Source organism: Hoplias malabaricus, chromosome 9 (assembly GCF_029633855.1).
Source record: "Hoplias malabaricus isolate fHopMal1 chromosome 9, fHopMal1.hap1, whole genome shotgun sequence".
NCBI classification, from domain to species: domain Eukaryota; kingdom Metazoa; phylum Chordata; class Actinopteri; order Characiformes; family Erythrinidae; genus Hoplias; species Hoplias malabaricus.
The window spans coordinates 1,051,565-1,072,818 of NC_089808.1; the positions used below are offsets into that span (position 1 = coordinate 1,051,565).

A 21,254-nucleotide genomic window follows, 5' to 3' on the forward strand; every position below is an offset into this window, starting at 1 on the left:
GTTTGATGCAGCCATCCGCACAGACTCTCACTCCAAGTAAGCTATGTTTAAGTCTGCGACAGCTGGGGCAGCGATGGCTTACAATCACACAGACTTGGAGGTCAAAGACCTGGCCGCGCTGAAGTCTGTATCAGATGAAGATATTGTCCACTGCTACATTTCCAGGGAGCAGCTGGAACACCATGTGCAGAGGGTCACACTCGGGGCTCAAGAACCATTCCGGCTCATCCACCCGGCCATCGAGGAGCTTAAAGGTCCCACCGGACTGGACGAGAATGGCGTGAGCTTCTTTAAATCACCTGGTGTAAAAGACCTCACACAATAAAGCATTTACAGTATCCATAAGGACATAAAAAGTGAATCTAACACACTGTATATAAGTACAGGGCAGATAAGGAAGTCTGCTAATTGAGAGTCTACACTCACTGCAAAGTTACACTGTAGCCCACCACCATCAGAGAGATTAACCAAACCGCCCCTGGAGTTAAAGGCGTGTCAATATTTAACTGCTCTAATCACTAAAATACGCAGTAAATATCAGTTAAAGCATTCACAGCAAAAGGGACAGTTCTAAACTCTGAATACATTTTCTCAAAGAAGAACCCTCCTCTTTAAGCTATGAATAAATTATAATCTTTCTTTGACCAGTGAAATCAGGGGAGAGCGCGAACGCAGTCCCCCACTACCAGAAATTATGCAGTCGAGATTCCCACATTTGGGGAATTCGCAGGGGTCAGCACAACCGGAGTGCAATGGCTGAGCCTCACCCTGGGTGAACCACCTTCTTGATCATGGTATCTCCCCTGCCAGGTAAGTATGAGTTCCACACGCCTCGGAGAGACACGCCACCGCGAGCTCACACTTTCACTCCGACGGTGAACGATGAATTCCTCACACACTTCAACACTGAACCCTGAACAAACACCACACACACAACCCAGCTTTCATTACTGTGTAGATACTGTTCACACACCGCGAATCAAAAAGATACATGTAGTTTATTTCTGTCGGAAACGACCAAACACGACTTCCCATGATGCACTGCTTCTGAATGTGTAATCAGCGTCCTCCCGTTTACATTCGCCGTTTTAACACAGGACCATCTCGGGGTGAAAAACGGATGTGAAGCAAAGCAACACCGCGCCTTACACTCCTCAAAACACCACAGAACACACACGCAGAGTCTGTTTTTTTCATTTATATGTCCATTCTTCCTCGTGGACCAAATCTACAGAGAGAAAACACATCTAGTCATTACCACACAGCGGACACTAGATGGCGCACTCCCGTTACATTTACACAGACATTTAGCAGAAGCTCTGAGACTTCAAGAGGTGTTTTTTCCTCTTGTTCAGGGAATAATCCTCTCCTTATCGGAACAGATTTTGCCACAAGTACGGATTCTGTACTGCTCACAATCTTTTATAGACAGCCCCGTCATGGGTCGAGTTTGTGTGTGTGTGAGAGAGAGAGAGAGAGAGTAAATGATTTTCTTCAGTGGGAGTCTTTGTTTTCTTGTGAGATGCCCAAATGTACCACATGTGTAAACGGTCCTGATCTCAACACTGACCCTAAGAAGGAGAAGAAATTATAGTCAAATTATAATTAAATTATAAAGCGGGGCGGCACGGTGGCGCAGCAGGTAGTGTCACAGTCACACAGCTCCAGGGTCCTGGAGGTTGTGGGTTCAGTTCCCGCTCCAGGTAACTATCTGTGAGGAGTGTGGTGTGTTCTCCCTGTGTCTGTGTGGGTTTCCTCCGGGTGACTGTCTGTGAGGAGTGTGGTGTGTTCTCCCTGTGTCGGCGTGGGTTTCCTCCGGGTGACTGTCTGTGAGGAGTGTGGTGTGTTCTCCCTGTGTCGGCGAGGGTTTCCTCCGGGTGACTGTCTGTGAGGAGTGTGGTGTGTTTCCTCCCACAGTCCAAAAACACATGTTGGTAGGTGGATTGGTGACTCAAAAAGTGTGTGTGTTGCCCTGCGAAGGACTGGCGCTCTCTCCAGGGTGTATTCCCGCCTTGCGCCCAATGATTCCAGGTAGGCTCTGGACCCACCGTGACCCTGAACTGGATAAGGGTTACAGATAATGAATGAATGAATGAATTATAAAGATAGAGCCCAAACCACCCTTTCATTGGAGACACAGACACATTCAAAGTTTTTTAATTCTCTTAATATTTTTTTTCATGGCAATATGATTTATATGTTTCTTTTAGAAGAACTTTTAGACGTTGCAGCAAATAAACATTCAGTTTTTTTTATAGTTATAGTGGAAAATGCCAGATAAATAAAAAAATATTTTAACTGTATTTACACAATCATTAAATATTCAACTTCACAGTGAGAAGGTAGACAGGTTTAGACCTAGCCCTACAGAGCATTTAGTCCTGCGTTATAGTTACGGAATAGGCTTCATTCCTGTCTGGAAAACCACCCCAGTGCGTGGGTATTTTTACATTATGGTGACCATATTAGAGTTTTCAAGAAAAGAGGACACAAAGGGCAGGTTGGCAGCACAAATGCTTCCATAAACATGAAACTATGCTGCTGAAATTAAAATTAATACATAAACAGATGCTCGTTAACAAGATAAAAAACAAATGCCTTTTTGGACAGATTCCTTTCCATTCAACATCTGGCCCTAAGCCAAAATAATAAAATAATATTTCTGACATTTCTTGACAGTTTATTGTCATTGAAACCTGTTATTTTCTGTTCACACCACACTTCAAAACTGAAGCCCATTATTAAAGTGACTTGTTTACACCAGATTCTCATGTATCTGCCGCCACGCATTAACCCCTTCAGTCCAGTCTCTCAGAAGGCGCACAACGTTCTTATCCACTCCTGTAAGTACAATCATAATCAGTGCTAATTTAAATAATGTAAAATGCACACCTTATATTCAGTAATATTATGAGGATGTCTGGGAACTTGATGAGCCTCGCTAAGTTGAGGCAAAATAGCAGGATCAAATGCCAGCCACCAACCGTGCCACCTTCTCCACTTCTGATGCGGCTCCGTAAAAAGAACTGTGGAGTTGGCAGACCACTCTTGACATAACCGGGAGGTTCTGGGGGTGGTAGAACCACGTGGTAAGATTTTACAGCCCCTCGCTTCGTGTTGTCCCTGTAAGTTCGAATGGGGTTAATGTCAGCTGATGGGATGCCATTTGGGTTTTTCCCACAGACGAACCCAACCCTCCAGCTCCACCTGCAACACACAAACAACTTTGGTTATAAATCTGTATCTCACCTACCGTCCACACGCTGGTTCACAGCTAATAGCTCAGTGTCATCACCTGGCCATGAGTACACACAAAAAATACACAATGTATTTTAAGACATATCAGTGTTAATGACAAAAACAATACTTGCTATACTGTTATACACATTTAATATGGTATTGTACTCTCTCTATGGTTTTGTAACACTTACTTGGACCATGTCTGAACCGCTTCATCTGCACACTGGTGATGTGGGTGACGGGTGTGTGTAACCACCTCCTTACTGAACGATAGGCCGTGTGTATCGTCTCCCTCTGCTCTTCACTGAGTTTCTCCGGCCTGTCTTTCTGGGTTAGATACTGACTATAGAGCTTCCACACCTCCCGAAAAGTGTGATTCTCAATCCCAGTCTGCGTTAGCCTCAAGGACAATGGAGACTTGTGGGAAGCTCTCTGCACATTCAGTGAGGAAGTCTTTCACCCACTGGTTCAGCACCTCTTCCCTTTCTGCAGCTGTTTGTCACTTCTGAGCTGTGCTTGTGAATTATGCTGGAATCATATACATCACCGTAGTACTGTGATCTTTAATATAACTGTGACTGTGATGAGTTCTGAAACTTCGCAAAGACTTCAAATTAACTTTAAAAGCTATTATCAGTGTTATGTATGAAGAGAGATTCGGGAACTTATTTAAAGCATGTCCTTATGTAAATGCAGAGCCTACAAATGGTATTAAGTGAAGCGTGCTTACTATTTCACGAAGCCCACATCATTTGCCACAAGCCAGTGGAAAGGGGCATGTTCGACATCGTATGCTACATTTTGTGGTGTGTGGTGAGAGACAATATAGCGGAAAACATACCAGATAACAAGTGAATAGAGCCAAGCAGAGTGGAGCAGACTAGGCACTGTGTAGTTGAAAATTTCCTATTCATATGTAATTCATATACATGCCCATGTACATGCTTGCAGGACGGGGGAGTTGGTCTTATTGATGCGAGCCCCTGAGGCCGCCGGTCCCAGTACGTCTCCCTTTTTCTAGCCCATGTAGTACACTATGTAGTGACCGAGGAACCATTTGAGATGTGCCCGTTATTGTAGCGCTCTTTTCTGTGATTGGTGTATTGTTATAGATTGACAGGTCGTCAGCGAATCAAAGCTGTGTATTTTTCTCCACTGAATGCAGAGGATAGCCAATCAGAGTTCAGATCTTCCAGCTCTCCACAGTGTTCAACACCACCGAATAATTTCAGTCACTCTTTCTGCAGCGAAGAGAGGAGGTGTTTGGACGTGCGGAGCAGGTACTGAGAGATTAAAAATTAAAATTATATAAAGTTCAGGAGTGTTGGGTTCAGATAAACGGGATTTTTTTAAAATTCGAAGTCTGAATGGAACGCGCGTGAAGCCAGTTTGAAATAGTTGACTGTGGAAGTTGGCCCTGAGGACTGGACTTTGACCGTTATGCTAATTCAACACGACTGAGCCTCATAACATGGCTATGCAATTTAACAGCTTCAATGCATTTCTGAATCATTGTTATACACAGGATTTCGTATATTTATGTCCTACGTATATATGAAGACTGTATGGATGTGCATGCCCGGCTGAAAATATAAAATATAATCTTATTTCCACTTTCTTAAGTCAAAGTCCAGTCTCTGTTCACCCACAGGACCCTAACAGAGTGACACTGATGTGGTGGTGTGTTAGCGTGTGTTGTGCTGGTACGAGTGGATCAGACACAGCAGTGCTGCTGGATTATTTTTTAGGCACTGTATTAACTCGCTGGCCTATCTACCGCACTCCCTCATTGGCCCATCTTGTACATGTAAAGTCAGAGACTAGCTCATCTGTTGCTGGACAGTTTGTGTTAATCATCCTGTAGTCTATCAGCGGTGACTGGAAGATGCTCACAGGACATTGTTAATTGGTGGATTATTGGAGGTGTTTTAAAACTCTAGCAGCGCTGTCTGATCCAATCATAGATGCTGAGAGTGATCCACCAACCGAGTCATACCTGCTCTGAGGTGGTCCTGACCACTGAAACATAGGTTGAAGAGGGAGCTAACAGAGCAACAGATGGACTACAGTCAGTTAATATAGGGCTACAACACATGTTCCTCAAGGCTTTGGATGTTGTGGGGCTGTCCTGGCTGACACGTCTCTGCAACATCACGTGGACGTTGGGGCAGTGCCTCTGGACTGGCAGACTGAGGTGGTGGTTCCCTTTTTAAGAAGGGAGACCAGAGGGTGTCTTCAACTATAGGGGGATCACACTCCTCAGCCTCCACTGTACGGTCAGGGGTACTAGAGAAGAGAGTCCGGCTGATGGTTGAATCTCTGATCCAGGAGGAACAATGCAGATTCTGTCCTGGTCGTGGAACACTGGACCAGCTGTTTACACTTACTAGGATTTGGAGGGTGCTTGGGAGCTTGCTCCACCAGTCCACTTGTGCTTTGTGGATCTGGAGAAGGCATTCGACTGTGTCCCTTGGGTTATTCTCTAGGGGGTGCTCCGGTTTGGTGGCCTCAGGATTCCATGTCTGCTTTTTGCAGATGATGTGGTCCTGTTGACTTCATCAGGCTGAGACCTCCAGCATTGGCTGGACCTGTTTGCAACTGAGTGTGAAGCGGCTGTGATGAGAATCAGCACCTCAAAATCTGAGACCATGGTGCTCAATTGGAAAAGGGTGATGTGCACTCTCCAGGTTGGAAGTAAACACCTCCCTCAAGTGGAGGAATTCAAGTATCACGTGGTTTATTCACGAGTGAGGGAAGGATGGAGCGGGAGGTTGCCAGGTGGATTGGTAATTTTAATATTTTGGCTGATCAGTGGGGTGGCACGGTGGTGTAGCAGTTACAGAGCTATAGGGTCATGGAAGTTGTGGGTTTGAGTCCCACTCTGGGTGACTGTCTGTGAGGAGTGTGGTGTGTTCTCTCTGTGTCTGTGTGGGTTTCCTCCGGGTGACTGTCTGTGAGGAGTTTGGTGTGTTCTCCCTGTGTCTGTGTGGGTTTTCTCCGGGTGACTGTCTGTGAGGAGTTTGGAGTGTTCTCCCTGTGTCTGTGTGGGTGTCCTCCGGGTGACTATTTTTTCCCACAGTCTAAAAAAACAAGTTGGTAGGTGGATTGGTGACTCAAGTGTCCGTAGGTGTGAGTGAATGTGTCACCCTGTAACTGGCGCCCCCTCCAGTGCGTGATCACGCCTTGCGCCCAGTGATGCCAGGTAGGCTCCGGACCCACCGTGACCCTGAACTGTTACAGTTACAGTTACAGACAACGAATGGATGAATGGCTGATCAGTGTATTTCTCATGCATTTCACAAATATTACAGGGCATCTTTCATTGACTGGTCTATTAGTTAGCAGTCATTTAAGTATATTTTCTTGTTTTGCATTCCCAGTTGTTCCAAGCAAAGAACAATGGTTCAAGCCAAGACATGGATCCTGAAGCAGCACTTTGAGGGTTTTCCTAAGCACAGTGACTTTGAGCTGAAACTTGTGCAGCTCCATGAACCCAGTGATGGAGGTTGGTGGATGAAAACTCCTATCTTCGTCTTTTACACTGAATATATCTGCTGTTTTTGATAACTCTGATTGCTGTTACAGAGGTGCTTGTGGAAGCAGTGTTTCTGAGTGTGGACCCCTATATGAGGTAAACGTTAAGCTTTTGTAATGAGAAATATATGAGAGAGACACAGTTATTATCTATCATTGACCACTGATTTATCCATCTGTTCATTTTAAGCATCACCTCATGGAAAATATAAAGAGTAAGTTGGGGTGTTTTCTTTTGTTTTTTAGAATCTACTACAGTATTATTGTTAATTAAATAATCCAAATGAGTTAAAAATTATGTCCAGAAAAACTTGCCTCTCAAAAATAGTAACTTTTTATAATACTTCTTACATTTCAATGGGAGTGAAAGTACAAAGTCATTTTGGAGCATTTCTATTGGTTGATTCATTATGAAAAATTTCCCCGCAATGATGTAGAAAACTAAAAATCGACATTAATGTTCTCCTTTGGTCACTGACCTTCCAAGAATGTGATGGCGGTATAATACAAACAATCAGAATGCTGTTTATTAAATGAGTAGGCACTTACCTCACTTCAGAACAAAAGAGCATGTGATATAAATATGAACACCAAATTTAGATGATGGACACTCCCAAACCACACCTAACTAATAAAGCAAGAATATAAACAAACCACAACTATACACTACTGCAAGAAACAACAAGAACGTAATGTCTTTAGCAACTAGAAATGCTGGAAACCATTTTGCTTTGCCCTGTGCCCTTAAATCCCCTGATGTATTGTACATGTATATGTGTAGTGAAAGTTTGCCGTTATTGATAACATAGAAGAACCACCCTTTATTTCCTTAAAAGGTTTCTTATGAAAGGTATAAATGATAAAACATTATATGTGAAGTACATTAGCATCATAATTTGGGTTCCTGTGTTGCCTACCAAACCAAAAACTGTAAAATAAGAGCACTCGTTAAATTTTTGTGAACTGCATAATCAATAAACATGGGATAAAAGGAGTGGTTCTTATATGTGCCGCATCGTAAATAGAGTGCAGATATTTTAGGGCTGTCCTGACCCCTTGTCTGTGTCTCTCCAGCGCTGGATGCATGTAGTGTGTATATATATGAGAGTGCAAAGAAGGTTAAATGGTGTAAAACATACAAAATGAGCAGCGAAATGAGTGCACTGTTTCAGTACAGTGTAAATAAAAATCAGAGTTTCTACCCCTCATGTCCCACTCATTTCTCACTTCAGAACAGGGCTGTTTAGAATGGGTAAGAATGGTGCTGTGGAGCTTGACCATAGCATACCACTGTCCCCAGGGTTCTGTTGTAATTTGTTCAACGTGTAATAACATATCCCAAGATTTCCATGCAGGAAACCATTTCACAGTGTAGGCTGTATCTCCCATTCCTCTGTGTTATCTGATGTGTACTGGTAGAGCTGTGTTCTGTTCTGTCCTACCATTGTGCTGCATCTGGTTTCTAAAAAACATTCCTTTTCGTGTCATTTTCTCCAGGCCTTTCAGCCGCGTGAGAATGCAGCCAGGAGATGTGATGATCGGAACTCAAGTGGCAAAGTAAGAGACAAACAAACTGTTGCTTCTTTTATCTGACACAGGTTTCACCTCATAAATAACATCATCAAAATTGAGAAATAACACAGCTTTACAGTGCATTGGCGGTTCAGGACTGGTTATGTTGAGGATGAATTCACCATGTGCACTTTATTTGCTTTCATGGCCCATTTAATGTGTTCTCTGGAAGAAAGCTGTTTGGGATTTGCTGTGTGATCAAAGGCCTGTTGTTTACATGAACACATTTCCGAGTGATATAAAAAGGCTATTCTGAGAAATGTAGAAAAGCAGCTGCTTTGTTTAACATAGCTTTGCGCTCAAGATACCTTTGCAGAATGTGTATTTTTGATAGTGGAATATTTTTACATGGAGAGTGGGTTTAAAAAGAGGAAATTCTACAGCTATTACAGGGATCACAATCCTTCACAAAGTAAATGCCTGAATGATGAGCTTTCGGTAAGTCGGCTTGAAACCCTCTGGGCTGGCAGTATTCAGCAGATTATCTTTGGATTTCTTAGTAGGTGTCACTTAAATAAACGTGATTTCTTCATTTAGTCATAGGTTCTAAATGGCAGGAAGAACTGTGAAATTACTGGTTATGTATCTCTGAATCAGAAAACATGGAAACTGCTACTGTGTACAGTTAGGTGATTTTGGGAATTTGAGCATGGTGCGTTGTTTAGCAGCTGAACTTCTCCTAGTACTTGAACTGATTTTATCATCACTAAGCACCTCCACCAGCTCCACCATTCTCGAGTAAACCCGTCAAATGATGCAATATTCCCCCACAGACTGATTTATATAACCTGTGATTAATTTATTTTAAAACGTTTTACAGTAGGTAAAAGTCTCAGGAATCTTTCCTGAAAAAGCACACTCCAGAAAAATGACTGAAATAGTCTATTCTGACAGGACTGAGACACTTACTTTACACCGCGCCCACAGGTTAAACTAATTCCATCTGAATAGGGATATAGAATGTCTCATAGAAATAGCTTGTGTTAGCAATTTCCTAATGAAACAATTAGAGAGGCATGACTACCGATACCGTGTTTATATACTCATAATCGCAAACAAGACTCCGATACCAACATCTGATACCTTGTGTCTAGTGCACGTTGCTCCGCTAATTAGCAGACAACTCAAAATGTTGTTGATGTGGAATTATTTCACAGTCAGTGATGGCAACACAAGCGAAACGGACTTCAGGGGGAACCCGAGAGCAGTGAGTATGCTGTGCTGTTTTGACGGTCCTCACACTAGGTGTATTTTTCTTCAGCCAAAGTTTATTTTCCTCCCAGGAAATGTTTTCCCGTTTGGCAGAGCATTGTTCATCGTCTGATGTGGTTTTCCCTCAAACGAAATTATTTTCTCTGCTCGGGAATTTTGAATTGGATCCAGTGTCATAGATCAAGCTGCTGCTCTTAAATAAACACTCCCAAGTGTGCAACTTCCCAACTGTTATAGTATAACGGAAACTGTTAGGAGTGTGGTGTGTTCTCCCTGTGTCTGCATGGGTTTTCTCCGGGTGACTGTCTGTGAGGAGTGTGGTGTGTTCTCCCTGTGTCTGCGTGGGTTCCCTCCGGGTGACTCTCTGTGAAGAATGTGGTGTGTTCTCCCTGTGTCTGCGTGGGTTTCCTCCGGGTGACTGTCTGTGAGGAGTGTGGTGTGTTCTCCCTGTGTCTGCGTGGGTTCCCTCCGGGTGACTCTCTGTGAAGAATGTGGTGTGTTCTCCCTGTGTCTGCGTGGGTTCCCTCCGGGTGACTGTCTGTGAAGAATGTGGTGTGTTCTCCCTGTGTCTGCGTGGGTTTCCTCCGGGTGACTGTCTGTGAGGAGTGTGGTGTGTTCTCCCTGTGTCTGCGTGGGTTCCCTCCGGGTGACTGTCTGTGAAGAATGTGGTGTGTTCTCCCTGTGTCTGCGTGGGTTTCCTCCGGGTGACTGTCTGTGAGGAGTGTGGTGTGTTCTCCCTGTGTCTGCGTGGGTTCCCTCCGGGTGACTCTCTGTGAAGAATGTGGTGTGTTCTCCCTGTGTCTGCGTGGGTTCCCTCCGGGTGACTGTCTGTGAAGAATGTGGTGTGTTCTCCCTGTGTCTGCGTGGGTTTCCTCCGGGTGACTGTCTGTGAGGAGTGTGGTGTGTTCTCCCTGTGTCTGCGTGGGTTCCCTCCGGGTGACTGTCTGTGAAGAATGTGGTGTGTTCTCCCTGTGTCTGCGTGGGTTTCCTCCGGGTGACTGTCTGTGAGGAGTGTGGTGTGTTCTCCCTGTGTCTGCGTGGGTTTCCTCCGGGTGACTGTCTGTGAGAAGTGTGGTGTGTTCTCCCTGTGTCTGCGTGGGTTCCCTCCGGGTGCTCCGGTTTCCTCTCACAGTCCAAAAACACATGTTGGTAGGTGGATTGGCGACTCAAAAGTGTCCGTAGGTGTGAGTGAATGTGTGTGTGTGTGTGTGTGTGTGTCTGTATTGCCCTGTGAAGGACTGGCGCCCCCTCCAGGGTGTATTCCCCGCCTTGCGCCCAATGATTCCAGGTAGGCTCTGGACCCACCGCGACCCTGAACTGGATAAGTGCTTGCAGACAATGAATTAATGTTTTAATTAATAACTACACTATGTAACCAACAATTACACAATGCTCCTAATTGCTTAATTCTAAGTGAATATTGGTATCGGCAAGTACAAAAATACACATACTTGTACTCATACTCAGTTGGAAAAAAAATGGTATTTAAGCATGTACACAATAGCCAGAGCAACTGCAGAGTCGCAGATTTGTTTCCAAAGTGATGTGGTATATTTAATGGCAAAGCACCTGAAAATTGACTCATGGTGAACCCAGAGCATCTTCACAGAACAAAGAAATTATGGAAAATTAAATACTTCATAAAATGGTGTTGTTACATATAAATACTTACAAGAAACCAAGAACTCATTTGTTACAACAGATAAAAAAAAATGATAAACAGCAGCATATTATTATATTCATTAGGTAGGAAGAAACCCAGATATGCTGGATACACATGCTCTAGCACTTGGGAGTGTAAGTGAGCTGCAATTTTCTACGTAGCCTCAATAATTTGAGGCAAAGACATTTCACAGACATGATATTAGAGGCGTATGTGTGCTCTGTTTGTGAATTTTAACAAATTCTGTACCATATTTGTGACTCGCTCATATGTAACAAAATGTTCTAAAAGGAATACTGTTCAGCTGTGTGTCATTTCTACCTTAGTAATCAAAACTTGACTCTCTGTATGACTGATAGTGTGCATTTATGTTTTACATTTTGACTAAAGCTATACACTTAAATGTAGGTACAGTTTGTTTACACTATTGATAATGTCTGTAGGTAAACATTTTCATGTTTTGATCACCAGAGTGATTCAGAGCAAAAATTCAGCATTCCCAGTGGGCTGCCATGTCGTTGGACGTTGTGGGTGGAGGACGCACACAGTTTCAGATGGGACTGGTCTCACTCGGGTCCTGAATGACTGGCCTCAGGATGTTCCCCTCTCTCTTGCTCTTGGAGGCCTCGGAATGCCAGGGTACAAACGACATTGTTTTCCTCTCTGTAATGGGATAATTTTGATCTGTGATGCTAAATACTCAGACTAAATTATTACCACATGGTAGGCGTTCACTTGAAACCTGCGTTCTAAACAGTGGATTATTTAGTGACAAGATGCACTGAATTTACTTCCTACATAGCGAACTTACACAGAATTAGATATATTTTTTTTTTCATAAACATAGTTACAGAGTGAATAACCTGAACAACAAATTTGAGTAATACATTCCTCACTTTTTTTTAACCAGCCTGTAACATTTCCTCCTTGTAGTGTGTTTAAGTTTATTACCTTTAAAAACATTTTACATATTAACATTTTGTTGTTGTTGTTGTTGTTGTCAAGCAATCCACTCTTTAAAATTCCAAACAGTAAAGAATTGAGTGATAACATACCATGCATAATCTTTGAAGTGTCTCAAAATACAGGGGGTCTTTGACTTACAACATTGATCCGTTCCTACGTCGAGTCGTAAACCGATTTTCGGTGTAAGTCTGAACATACGTACATACTATATACACCTATCCTCCTGGGTCCCGAGCCGCGTAACCGTGTGTTCTTTCGCTGCGCACACCACACACGAAGTTCACGTTACGACGTTTACGACGCAAAACCACTTAAGTCGAAAACCAAGGCTTCATACAGTAAATGGGAGATGTGTCGTAACCACGAAACATCGTAACTCGGGACTGACGTAACCCGAGGACCTCCTGTAATGAGAAAATATGTGAAAGGAAGCTTGTAAAGTATTAAAATAATTGAAAAACGTTAGCTTATACTTTGAGATCAGGAAATAAAGTTGAAATCTTCAGTAGAACTTTTTAATTCTGCAAGAACACATGATTATTTCCAGATTTTTTTTTTTTTGCGTTAGTGCTAGTAAAGCACAACTATATTAGTTTCTTGCATTTCTGTACAGGTTGACGGCTCTTTATGGTTTAGAAGAGGTGTTGGAACTCAAGTCAGGAGAGACCGTGCTGGTGAATGCAGCGGCTGGAGCTGTGGGGAGTGTTGTGGGTCAGATCGCTAAACTGAAAGGCTGTAAAGTGGTGGGTTCGGCTGGGAGCGACGCTAAAATTTCTTATTTGAAAGAACTGGGCTTTGACCATGTCTTCAACTACAAGACTGTGCTCTCTCTGGAGGAAGCACTGAAGCAGGCCTCACCAGAGGGATACGACTGCTATTTTGAGAATGTAAGAGATTGAGTACACTTTTGATCATAATGGAAGAAAGCTGTTTTTTTAATAAGAAAGTGATTTCTATCAGAGATTGATATATTATTGAAAGGTTTTCTGAAATTATTTTCCACAGGTTGGCGGTCATTTCTCCAGTGTTGCCCTCCCACAGATGAAACATTTTGGGAGGATTGCTGTATGTGGAGGAATTTCACTATACAATGATGAAGAACCTCAGACAGGTCTGCGTTTTTACTGCAAACACTGCTAGTGAATTGCTTTCCACTGGTAAATGAAGGGACTTCATTGTTTCTAAACTAATTTTCCATTTTATCAACTACACTTAGCATATAATCTTACTTTAGTGGATCTCTCACTGTGCATATTGTTATCTCTCTTTTACCCTGTGATTCAGGGGCCCCAAAGTACCCCCACAGAGCAGGTATTATTCATTCATTGTCTGTAACCCTTATCCAGTTCAGGGTCACGGTGGGTCCAGAGCCTACCTGGAATCATTGGGCGCAAGGCGGGAACAAAACCTGGAGGGGGCGCCAGTCCTTCACAGGGAAACACAGACACACACACACACACACGTTCACTCACACCTACGGACACTTTTGAGTCGCCAATTCACCTACCAACGTGTGTTTTTGGACTGTGGGAGGAAACCGGAGCACCCGGAGGAAACCGACGCAGACACAGGGAGAACACACCACCTCCTCACAGACAGTCACCTGGAGGAAACCCACGCAGACACAGGGAGAACACACCACACTCCTCACAGACAGTCACCCGGAGGAAACCCACGCAGACACGGGGAGAACACACCACACTCCTCACAGACAGTCACCCGGAGGAAAACCATGCAGACACAGAGAGAACACACCACACTCCTCACAGACAGTCACCCGGAGCGGGAATCGAACCCACAACCTCCAGGCCCCTGGAGCTGTGTGGCTGCGCCACCGTGCAGCCCCTATTAAAATCAATTATTTAAATAAAATAATAATAATAAAATAAGAATCTGAATGAACAGACATAATGCATTAATACACTGTAAAAAGTATTTGCTTGGTGTTCTACATTGATCTGTGTTTGTTAATTGTGATATATTTGGGATATTTATTAGAATCACATTTGTATTGTCTTGCTTTTGTTTTAAACCAAATTGCTTTTCAGGCATAAAAATGATTCCAAAGAAACTAAATGGTAAAAGCCAACACATACAAGCTGTAGGAATCACAAAGGTAGTCTGTGTCAGACAGTACGTTTTCAGCAAACATTTACTACTCACAATATAAAACTATTGATTTTATCAGTTTTTTGTAAGATCAATTCCCTTGAGACCCTTGTGGCTCAGGATCATCACGTAAAGTGCCCTCTTTCATGTGTCCGATCTGACACTCTCTAAATGCTTAGCAGTATTGTCTTCTGTAATTGTCAGATACAGAGTCGGGTTTAACTTAAGAGGTCTGCAGTACCCTATCAACACTTTGTTGTGTAAATTGATTGGAGCACTGAAGATATTTTATTGTTATGGTAACAGTGAAAAGTATGTGGTCTGCTCTAGGTCCTTACCCACACCTGACCATGATCTTTAAGGAGCTCCGGATGGAGGGCTTCCTAGCAGGCCGATGGGAGCACAAGAATGAAGAGTCTCTGAAGAGGATGATTACCTGGGTGCAGGAGGCAAGTGAGAACTTATCAAACAGTTAACAACCAAATAACTAATTATATGAAAATGTTTTAAAACTTTTAACATAGTTATAGCTTATCAGTGTAAAGATAGAGCCTTCCTGGAATCATTGGGCGCATCTTTCCGTAGCAAATCACAATTTAAAATGTGGTGTATTCCAGGACTAGGCTTAATCCCTTTTTGGGAAACCACTCCCTTAATGCTGAGGTTTTCCTGGCCTTACTTATCCCCCTCCACTCTCACATCAAACAGAATCGCACCCATCACCACCTCATCTCCTCCCTTCTTCCCTTCAACCTCTTAATCCTCTCAGAACACCTCCAAACCGCCCAGATCCCCAGGACGAGTCTCAGAGTTCAGCCCCAGCTCATCTCCAGGCGTGGTTATTGCTAGCAAACTATAGCTTATATCTTGAGTGATTCTTCTGTTGTACACTGTGTAGAAAAGCTTTCTAATGAATGCAGTGGTTTGACTGATTTCTTACTGTTTTTTTTTTTCTTGGTGCAGGGAAAGCTGAAGTGTAGGGAACATGTTACGGTGGGATTTGAGAACATGCCTGCAGCCTTCATGGGGATGTTACAGGGAGAGAATATTGGGAAGGCCATCGTTAAAGTCTGAAATCTTCCCTTTACTCCCAAGCTTATAAAATACTTTGAAATACACTCCATTTCTAAACAGGTAATAAAATCGGATTTGTATGAAGAGGATTGTGATTTTTTTTATTATTATTTTTTCCTTTCCTATTTTAGACAAAATGTGATGTCAGTTCTGTACTTTGGAACACACCTTGAACAGCAACTTTAACAGAGGCCTTAATCTACCAAAGCACTTTCTTATTTTACCAACAGTGTCTTTATTTTTTTAGATGCCAGGCACCTCATAGAATTAGCGCATAACTCCTGTACTAACTCTTTCACACAGGGTTAGGAATTAAACCACAAAGGCTGCTCCATAAGGGGATGCCTCTGTTTCAGGGCATGGTGTAAACATCAAATTCGTGTTCATTATCATATTCATTCTTTTGTGTTGATCTTCCCTAGGCTTTTAGTCATGTATAGAACCAGAGGGTGTGGTGGTGATGATGATGATCAGGAGGCAAATAAGAGGCACACTCTCCTCTGTACACTTCACTGACTCTGATTGTTTTTGAAGATTTGTCCTCTGCTTTGGAGTGAGTATAACATCTGGTGAACAGAGACAGCTCTGTCTCCTTTGGGAAGGGAGTGTGATTCATAATTACTTTTTTCTTTTTTTTTCCCTGACTGAAGAAAAATAACTACAGCTGCATCCAGAGAGGAAATACATTTCTTTTGAATATGATTAACTCAGCTGTAATGTCAGATCTTTGCAGAGGATAAGCGCCATCTACTGTTCATTTACTGTAACACTTTGTTTTTGTACTTCTCTCTGAAGAAACAATATCAGGCACTGATTTCAAAGAGCCGTCCGTGAATAACTCACATATTTAAAGTAATAAGTGTAACATCCAGCGGCTGAAACACCGTTAGTGAACAGAATGAGCTCTGTGGTAGCTTTTAAGCAGTTCCTCACTCCTCAGGTCTTACACATTTGACAGATGCAATCATCAGGAGTGACTAACCAATAAATCTGTTTAGAGAAGCAGGAAAGTTCAGCTACAAGTCTTTTCCAGTGACAAATATTGATGTAAAGATGTGGGAACAGGGAACTGAAACTGTTGTGTCTACGGGCAGTGGTGTTACCCACTAATCTACAGTCTATGACTAAGAATTTTTATACCAAAGAAAAAACTTGACATTCATTAAAAATGTTTTCAAGAACTTATTCAGTTATGTTGCCATGTGATGGTGTGTTCCTACATTGCACTCAAGGATTCTGGGTAGGTTCTGGACCCACCGTGACACTGATCAGGATAAGATTAAATTTCCAAAAGTCATCTTGCTCCCTGTTTCCAAACCCCGCCTCTTCCTTCGTGACTGTTCCTGCGCTTTCACTTTTGTGAGATGAAGCCAGTCAGAGAAAAAAAATAAACTCACACTATAATATAAAGAAAAAACAGCTTTGAAATGTACTACTTAGACCCAGAACTATTGTGTGTTACAGGGCAACAGATGCTCCCCCTGCAAATAACACATTCTCACATGTACAACTCTGCACTGCTAATCACTCTACCATGTGTTTTTGGACCCAGGCACAATACCAGCGAACACAATGCTCTTTACAGACAGTGACTCGAGACAAGCATCAAACCCAAGACCCTGCAAATGTGGAGGATGACACTAGTATAAATATTTTATCTTATTAGAATGTTTGCTTCTACCTCATTAAATCAATGCTCCCAAAAAGCTGTAGTGAAGGTAATGGGTGAAAACATCCATCCAACCATCCATCTGTAACCGCTTAATCCATCCAATTCAGGGTCACGGTGGGTCCAGAGCCTACCTGGAACCATTGGGCGCAAGGCGGTAATACACCCTGGAGGGGGCGCCAGTCCTTCACAGGGCAACACCGACACACACACACATTCACTCACACCTACGGGCACTTTTGAGTCGTCAATCCACCTACCAACGTGTGTTTTTGGACTGTGGGAGGAAACAGGAGCACCCGGAGGAAACCCACGCAGGCACAGGGAGAACACACCCCACTCCTCACAGACAGTCACCTGGAGGAAACCCATGCAGACACAGAGAACACACCACACTCCTCCCAGACAGTCACCTGGAGGAAACCCATGCAGACACAGAGAACACACCACACTCCTCACAGACAGTCACCTGGAGGAAACCCATGCAGACACAGGGAGAACACACCACACTCCTCACAGACAGTCACCCGGAGGAAACCCACGCACACACAGAGAGAACACACCACACTCCTCACAGACAGTCACCCGGAGTGAGAATCGAACCCACAACCTCTAGGTCCCTAGAGCTGTGTGACTCCCTGCTGCGCCACCGTGCCGCCCCTGGGTGAAAACATTTCCTGAAAATTACAATGAAAGCACATTACACAGCAACTGAAAGCCAGATTTTCTCCACTCAGTTTGTTACTGAAGAAAAGCTACAGATTTATGGGAGAGTTTACTTAATGGAGCCTAAAATCCAAGCCAATCCTGGTTTAAGAACATCTGAAAATCTGTGGAATCACTGTGATCCAGTTTTTGAAACCTGTAGTGCTGTGTGTACATTTCCTACACCAAGACACTCCCTCAACATTTGTATCAAAGTGTGTGTCAGATAAATTTACGTATCGCCACGGTTAGATGGTCTTGTTTAGACACAGTGTCACGTATATTTCGAATGAACTGAAAGCATTGTGTATTTCCATTTTAAAAACATATGACTTTACTCTTCTGGGAAGGTTTTAAATAAAAGGTTGGAACATTTCTGTGAAGATTGCACTGCATTCAGCCATGACAACAGTAGTGAGGGCAGGTACTGTGTGATGCTCGCACATGCTCATTATAAAGTTACCAAGTCGTGTTGGTATCCCTCAAAAGAATATTGCTCCATACACAAGTCCTGGCTGCTTTTTACCTGCCTGGTCAGGTAAGTGTTTCAGAGAGTGTTCCATGCTTTTCAATACAGATTATATATACTCTGCCCTGTGGGTGCACATTTTAATTGGCTGGAATCTACAGATTTTTGGACAATACCGTCTCAGTAAAATATATATACGGTGGTGCAGCAGGTAAGTTTCGCAGTCACACAGCTCCAGGGACCTGGAGGTTGTGGGTTCGATTCCCGCTTCGGGTGACTGTCTGTGAGGAGTGTGGTGTGTTCTCCCTGTGTCTGCGTGGGTTTCCTCCGGGTGACTGTCTGTGAGGAGTGTGGTGTGTTCTCCCTGTGTTTGCATGGGTTTCCTCCGGGTGACTGTCTGTGAGGAGTTGGTGTGTTCTCCCCGTGTCCGCGTGGGTTTCCTCCGGGTGCTCCGGTTTCCTCCCACAGTCCAAAAACACACGTTGCAGGTGGATTGGCGACTCGAAAGTGTCCGTAGGTGTGAATGTGTGTGTGTCTGTGTTGCCCTGTGAAGGACTGGCCTCCCCTCCAGGGTGTATTCCCGCCTTGCGCCCGATGATTCCAGGTAGGCTCTGGACCCCCCGCGACCCTAAAATTGGATAAGCGGTTACAGATAATGGATGGATGGATGGATGTTGGTAGGTGGATTGGCGACTCAAAAATGTCCATAGGTGTGAGTGAATGTGTGTGTGTCTGTGTTGCCCTGTGAAGGACTGGCGCCCCCTCCAGGGTGTATTCCCGCATTGCCCCAATGATTCCAGGTAGGCTCTGGACCCACCGCGACCCTGAACTGGATAAGGGTTACAGATAATGAATGAATGAAAGTACATTATTGTCAACAAATTTACATACAGTGTAAATGTAGTTTGTGGCTTTAAAGTCCAGTTGTGTTCTCTAAACGTATATTCGATTCTTTTCTCCAGAAGGAAAAGTGGATATTTGTAAGCCTTTATTATATAATTTCCCCACATGAACTTTGACCGTCTGTTCAACTCACTGTTTGTGAGTTATACAGTTGACGAACTACGTAAATATACATATTCTCACTGTCTCTCCAAACATTGTGTTGTTGCTGCCTGCAGAGCTGGTCCACTAACCGGCGACGTTCTCTTCACCGTGGCTCAAGGCTAAATCGCAACAAATCTGTACACTATTCCGATGGTAGTAACATTTGCTCTTTCTGGACTCACCAGCTCATTTTACAAAACGCTTTTCTGTTCTAATTTCTAGTCTAATTTACAGCTCCTCACGACTCCATAAACTCCATATGATCCAGAACTCTGCTGCCCATCTCCTCACCCACATCACCCCAGTTCTGCACTGGCTTCCTGTTAAATATCGTATTCAGTTCAAAATCCATCTTCTCACCCACAAAGCTCTCAATATCCTAGCTCCCATTTTGAATTCGTTTTCTAAAATATTGCTCTAAAAGTGCTGTTTTTGTGTGGTTTGCCTTCATGAACTTCAGGCTGGAGGGCCTTTTTTCACCGCTGCTCTGAATCAGACAAGGCCTAGGGGAAGCATTGCTGTGTGTGGTGCAATCTCTCTGTACAATGCCACCACACCCCAGACATGTAAGTCTTATTCTGCAGGGTCAGAGACGCTCTCAGGGCCAGCTGTGATTATGGCTTATAGATTATTTATTAATGCCACCACTTTAAATATCATTTCTGTTAAAGGAAAACTTTTCACAGTTATTGTTAAATCAGTACTACAGCATTCAGCGTAAACTTTTCGGATTGGGCTGAAAATATACACCTTTAAAACGGATTGATTCATTTCAGTATTTAACCACGAGGTGGCGCAATAACGCAATGTATTACAGTGGCTTAATGATGTGGCCAGGATTGAATCCTAATTCCTGTAACTTTACTAGAATCACTGATTGAGGGTCCTATGTTTCAGAGTGTTTTGTGTGTTCACTGTAGGTCCTTACCCTCTCATGGCATTTATAACTCACAGCGAATTGAGAATTGAGGGCTTCCAGGTCCGTGAGTGACCTGACAAAGATGAGGCTTCAAGCAGGAGACTGCTCACATGGATGAAGGAGGTACATTTGAGCTGGTTCATTGTGTCTGGTCATTTTTCCTGCTCTTAACACACTGTTAAAACTGACCATTACTGCTGAGAGGATTCAGGCGAGCACAAGCAGGGAAATCAGTGAACTGCGCTGGACACTGACCATCGAGGACCTGAGTTCTCCTCAAGTCATATACAGAATGGGATTACTCAAGAATTAATTTTAGAGATTCATTCTCCAATATTCCACGGCGCTGTGGATCCAGAGAGGTCAAAGGTGTAAAACAAACTAACACACGTTTTTCTTTTTTGTATTATTTACTTTTTGACATTGCTAGTTGACATTGCTAAATGGTACATGTGGTAATATATATATATAAACACACACACTTGTGCTGCATTCTGTATATGCGTGTAAGTGAATCTGCATATACAACATATGTGCATATACGTACATGCATACACCAATATATATACATGTACATCATCATGATGACAGTTCAGAATAACATTTTTCAAAATTACATTAGACAAAAAGCAAAAAAAAAAAACCCTCAAGTAATAATGATAAAAAAACCTTTTCCATATCATAGATGTCTTTTATGACTTCCATGAACACACATTTTTAAGCCAATTCATCATTAACCAAGCATTTTTCACTCTGGAATTTCCTTGTAGTGAGCTATTGTGAAAGCGCCATTTTAGTTTTTGAGCATGATATTAAATTAGCTTTGCTGATATGCTAAGGAGGGTGGCACGGTGGCGCAGCAGGTAGGTGTCGCAGTCACACAGCTCCAGGGGCCTGGAGGTTGTGGGTTCGATTCCCGCTCCGGGTGACTGTCTGTGAGGAGTGTGGTGTGTTCTCCCTGTGTCTGCGTGGGTTTCCTCCGGGTGACTGTCTGTGAGGAGTGTGGTGGGTTTCCTCTGGGTGACTGTGAGGAGTGTGGTGTGTTCTCCCCGTGTCCGCGTGGGTTTCCTCCGGG

At 43.3% G+C, this 21,254-nt stretch overlaps 1 protein-coding gene and 1 non-coding gene across 2 annotated transcripts; one reads left to right on the forward strand and one right to left on the reverse strand.

Annotated features, from left to right (window-relative positions):
• Positions 1-654: 654 nt before the first annotated feature.
• On the reverse strand, positions 655-818 carry LOC136707902 (U1 spliceosomal RNA). The gene has a single exon (XR_010804266.1). It is a non-coding gene; the product is annotated as a U1 spliceosomal RNA (small nuclear RNA).
• A 3,598-nt stretch (positions 819-4,416) lies between these two features.
• LOC136707253 (prostaglandin reductase 1-like) lies at positions 4,417-20,303 on the forward strand. Its single transcript, XM_066681221.1, has 12 exons — positions 4,417-4,520; positions 6,621-6,745; positions 6,826-6,871; positions 8,272-8,331; positions 11,693-11,860; positions 12,801-13,074; positions 13,193-13,298; positions 14,627-14,745; positions 15,260-15,430; positions 15,793-15,923; positions 19,721-19,826; positions 20,181-20,303. The coding sequence occupies exons 2-9, from the start codon at positions 6,640-6,642 to the stop codon at positions 15,368-15,370; spliced, it is 990 nt and encodes a 329-aa protein (XP_066537318.1). The 5' UTR covers positions 4,417-4,520; positions 6,621-6,639; the 3' UTR covers positions 15,371-15,430; positions 15,793-15,923; positions 19,721-19,826; positions 20,181-20,303.
• Positions 20,304-21,254: the final 951 nt, after the last annotated feature.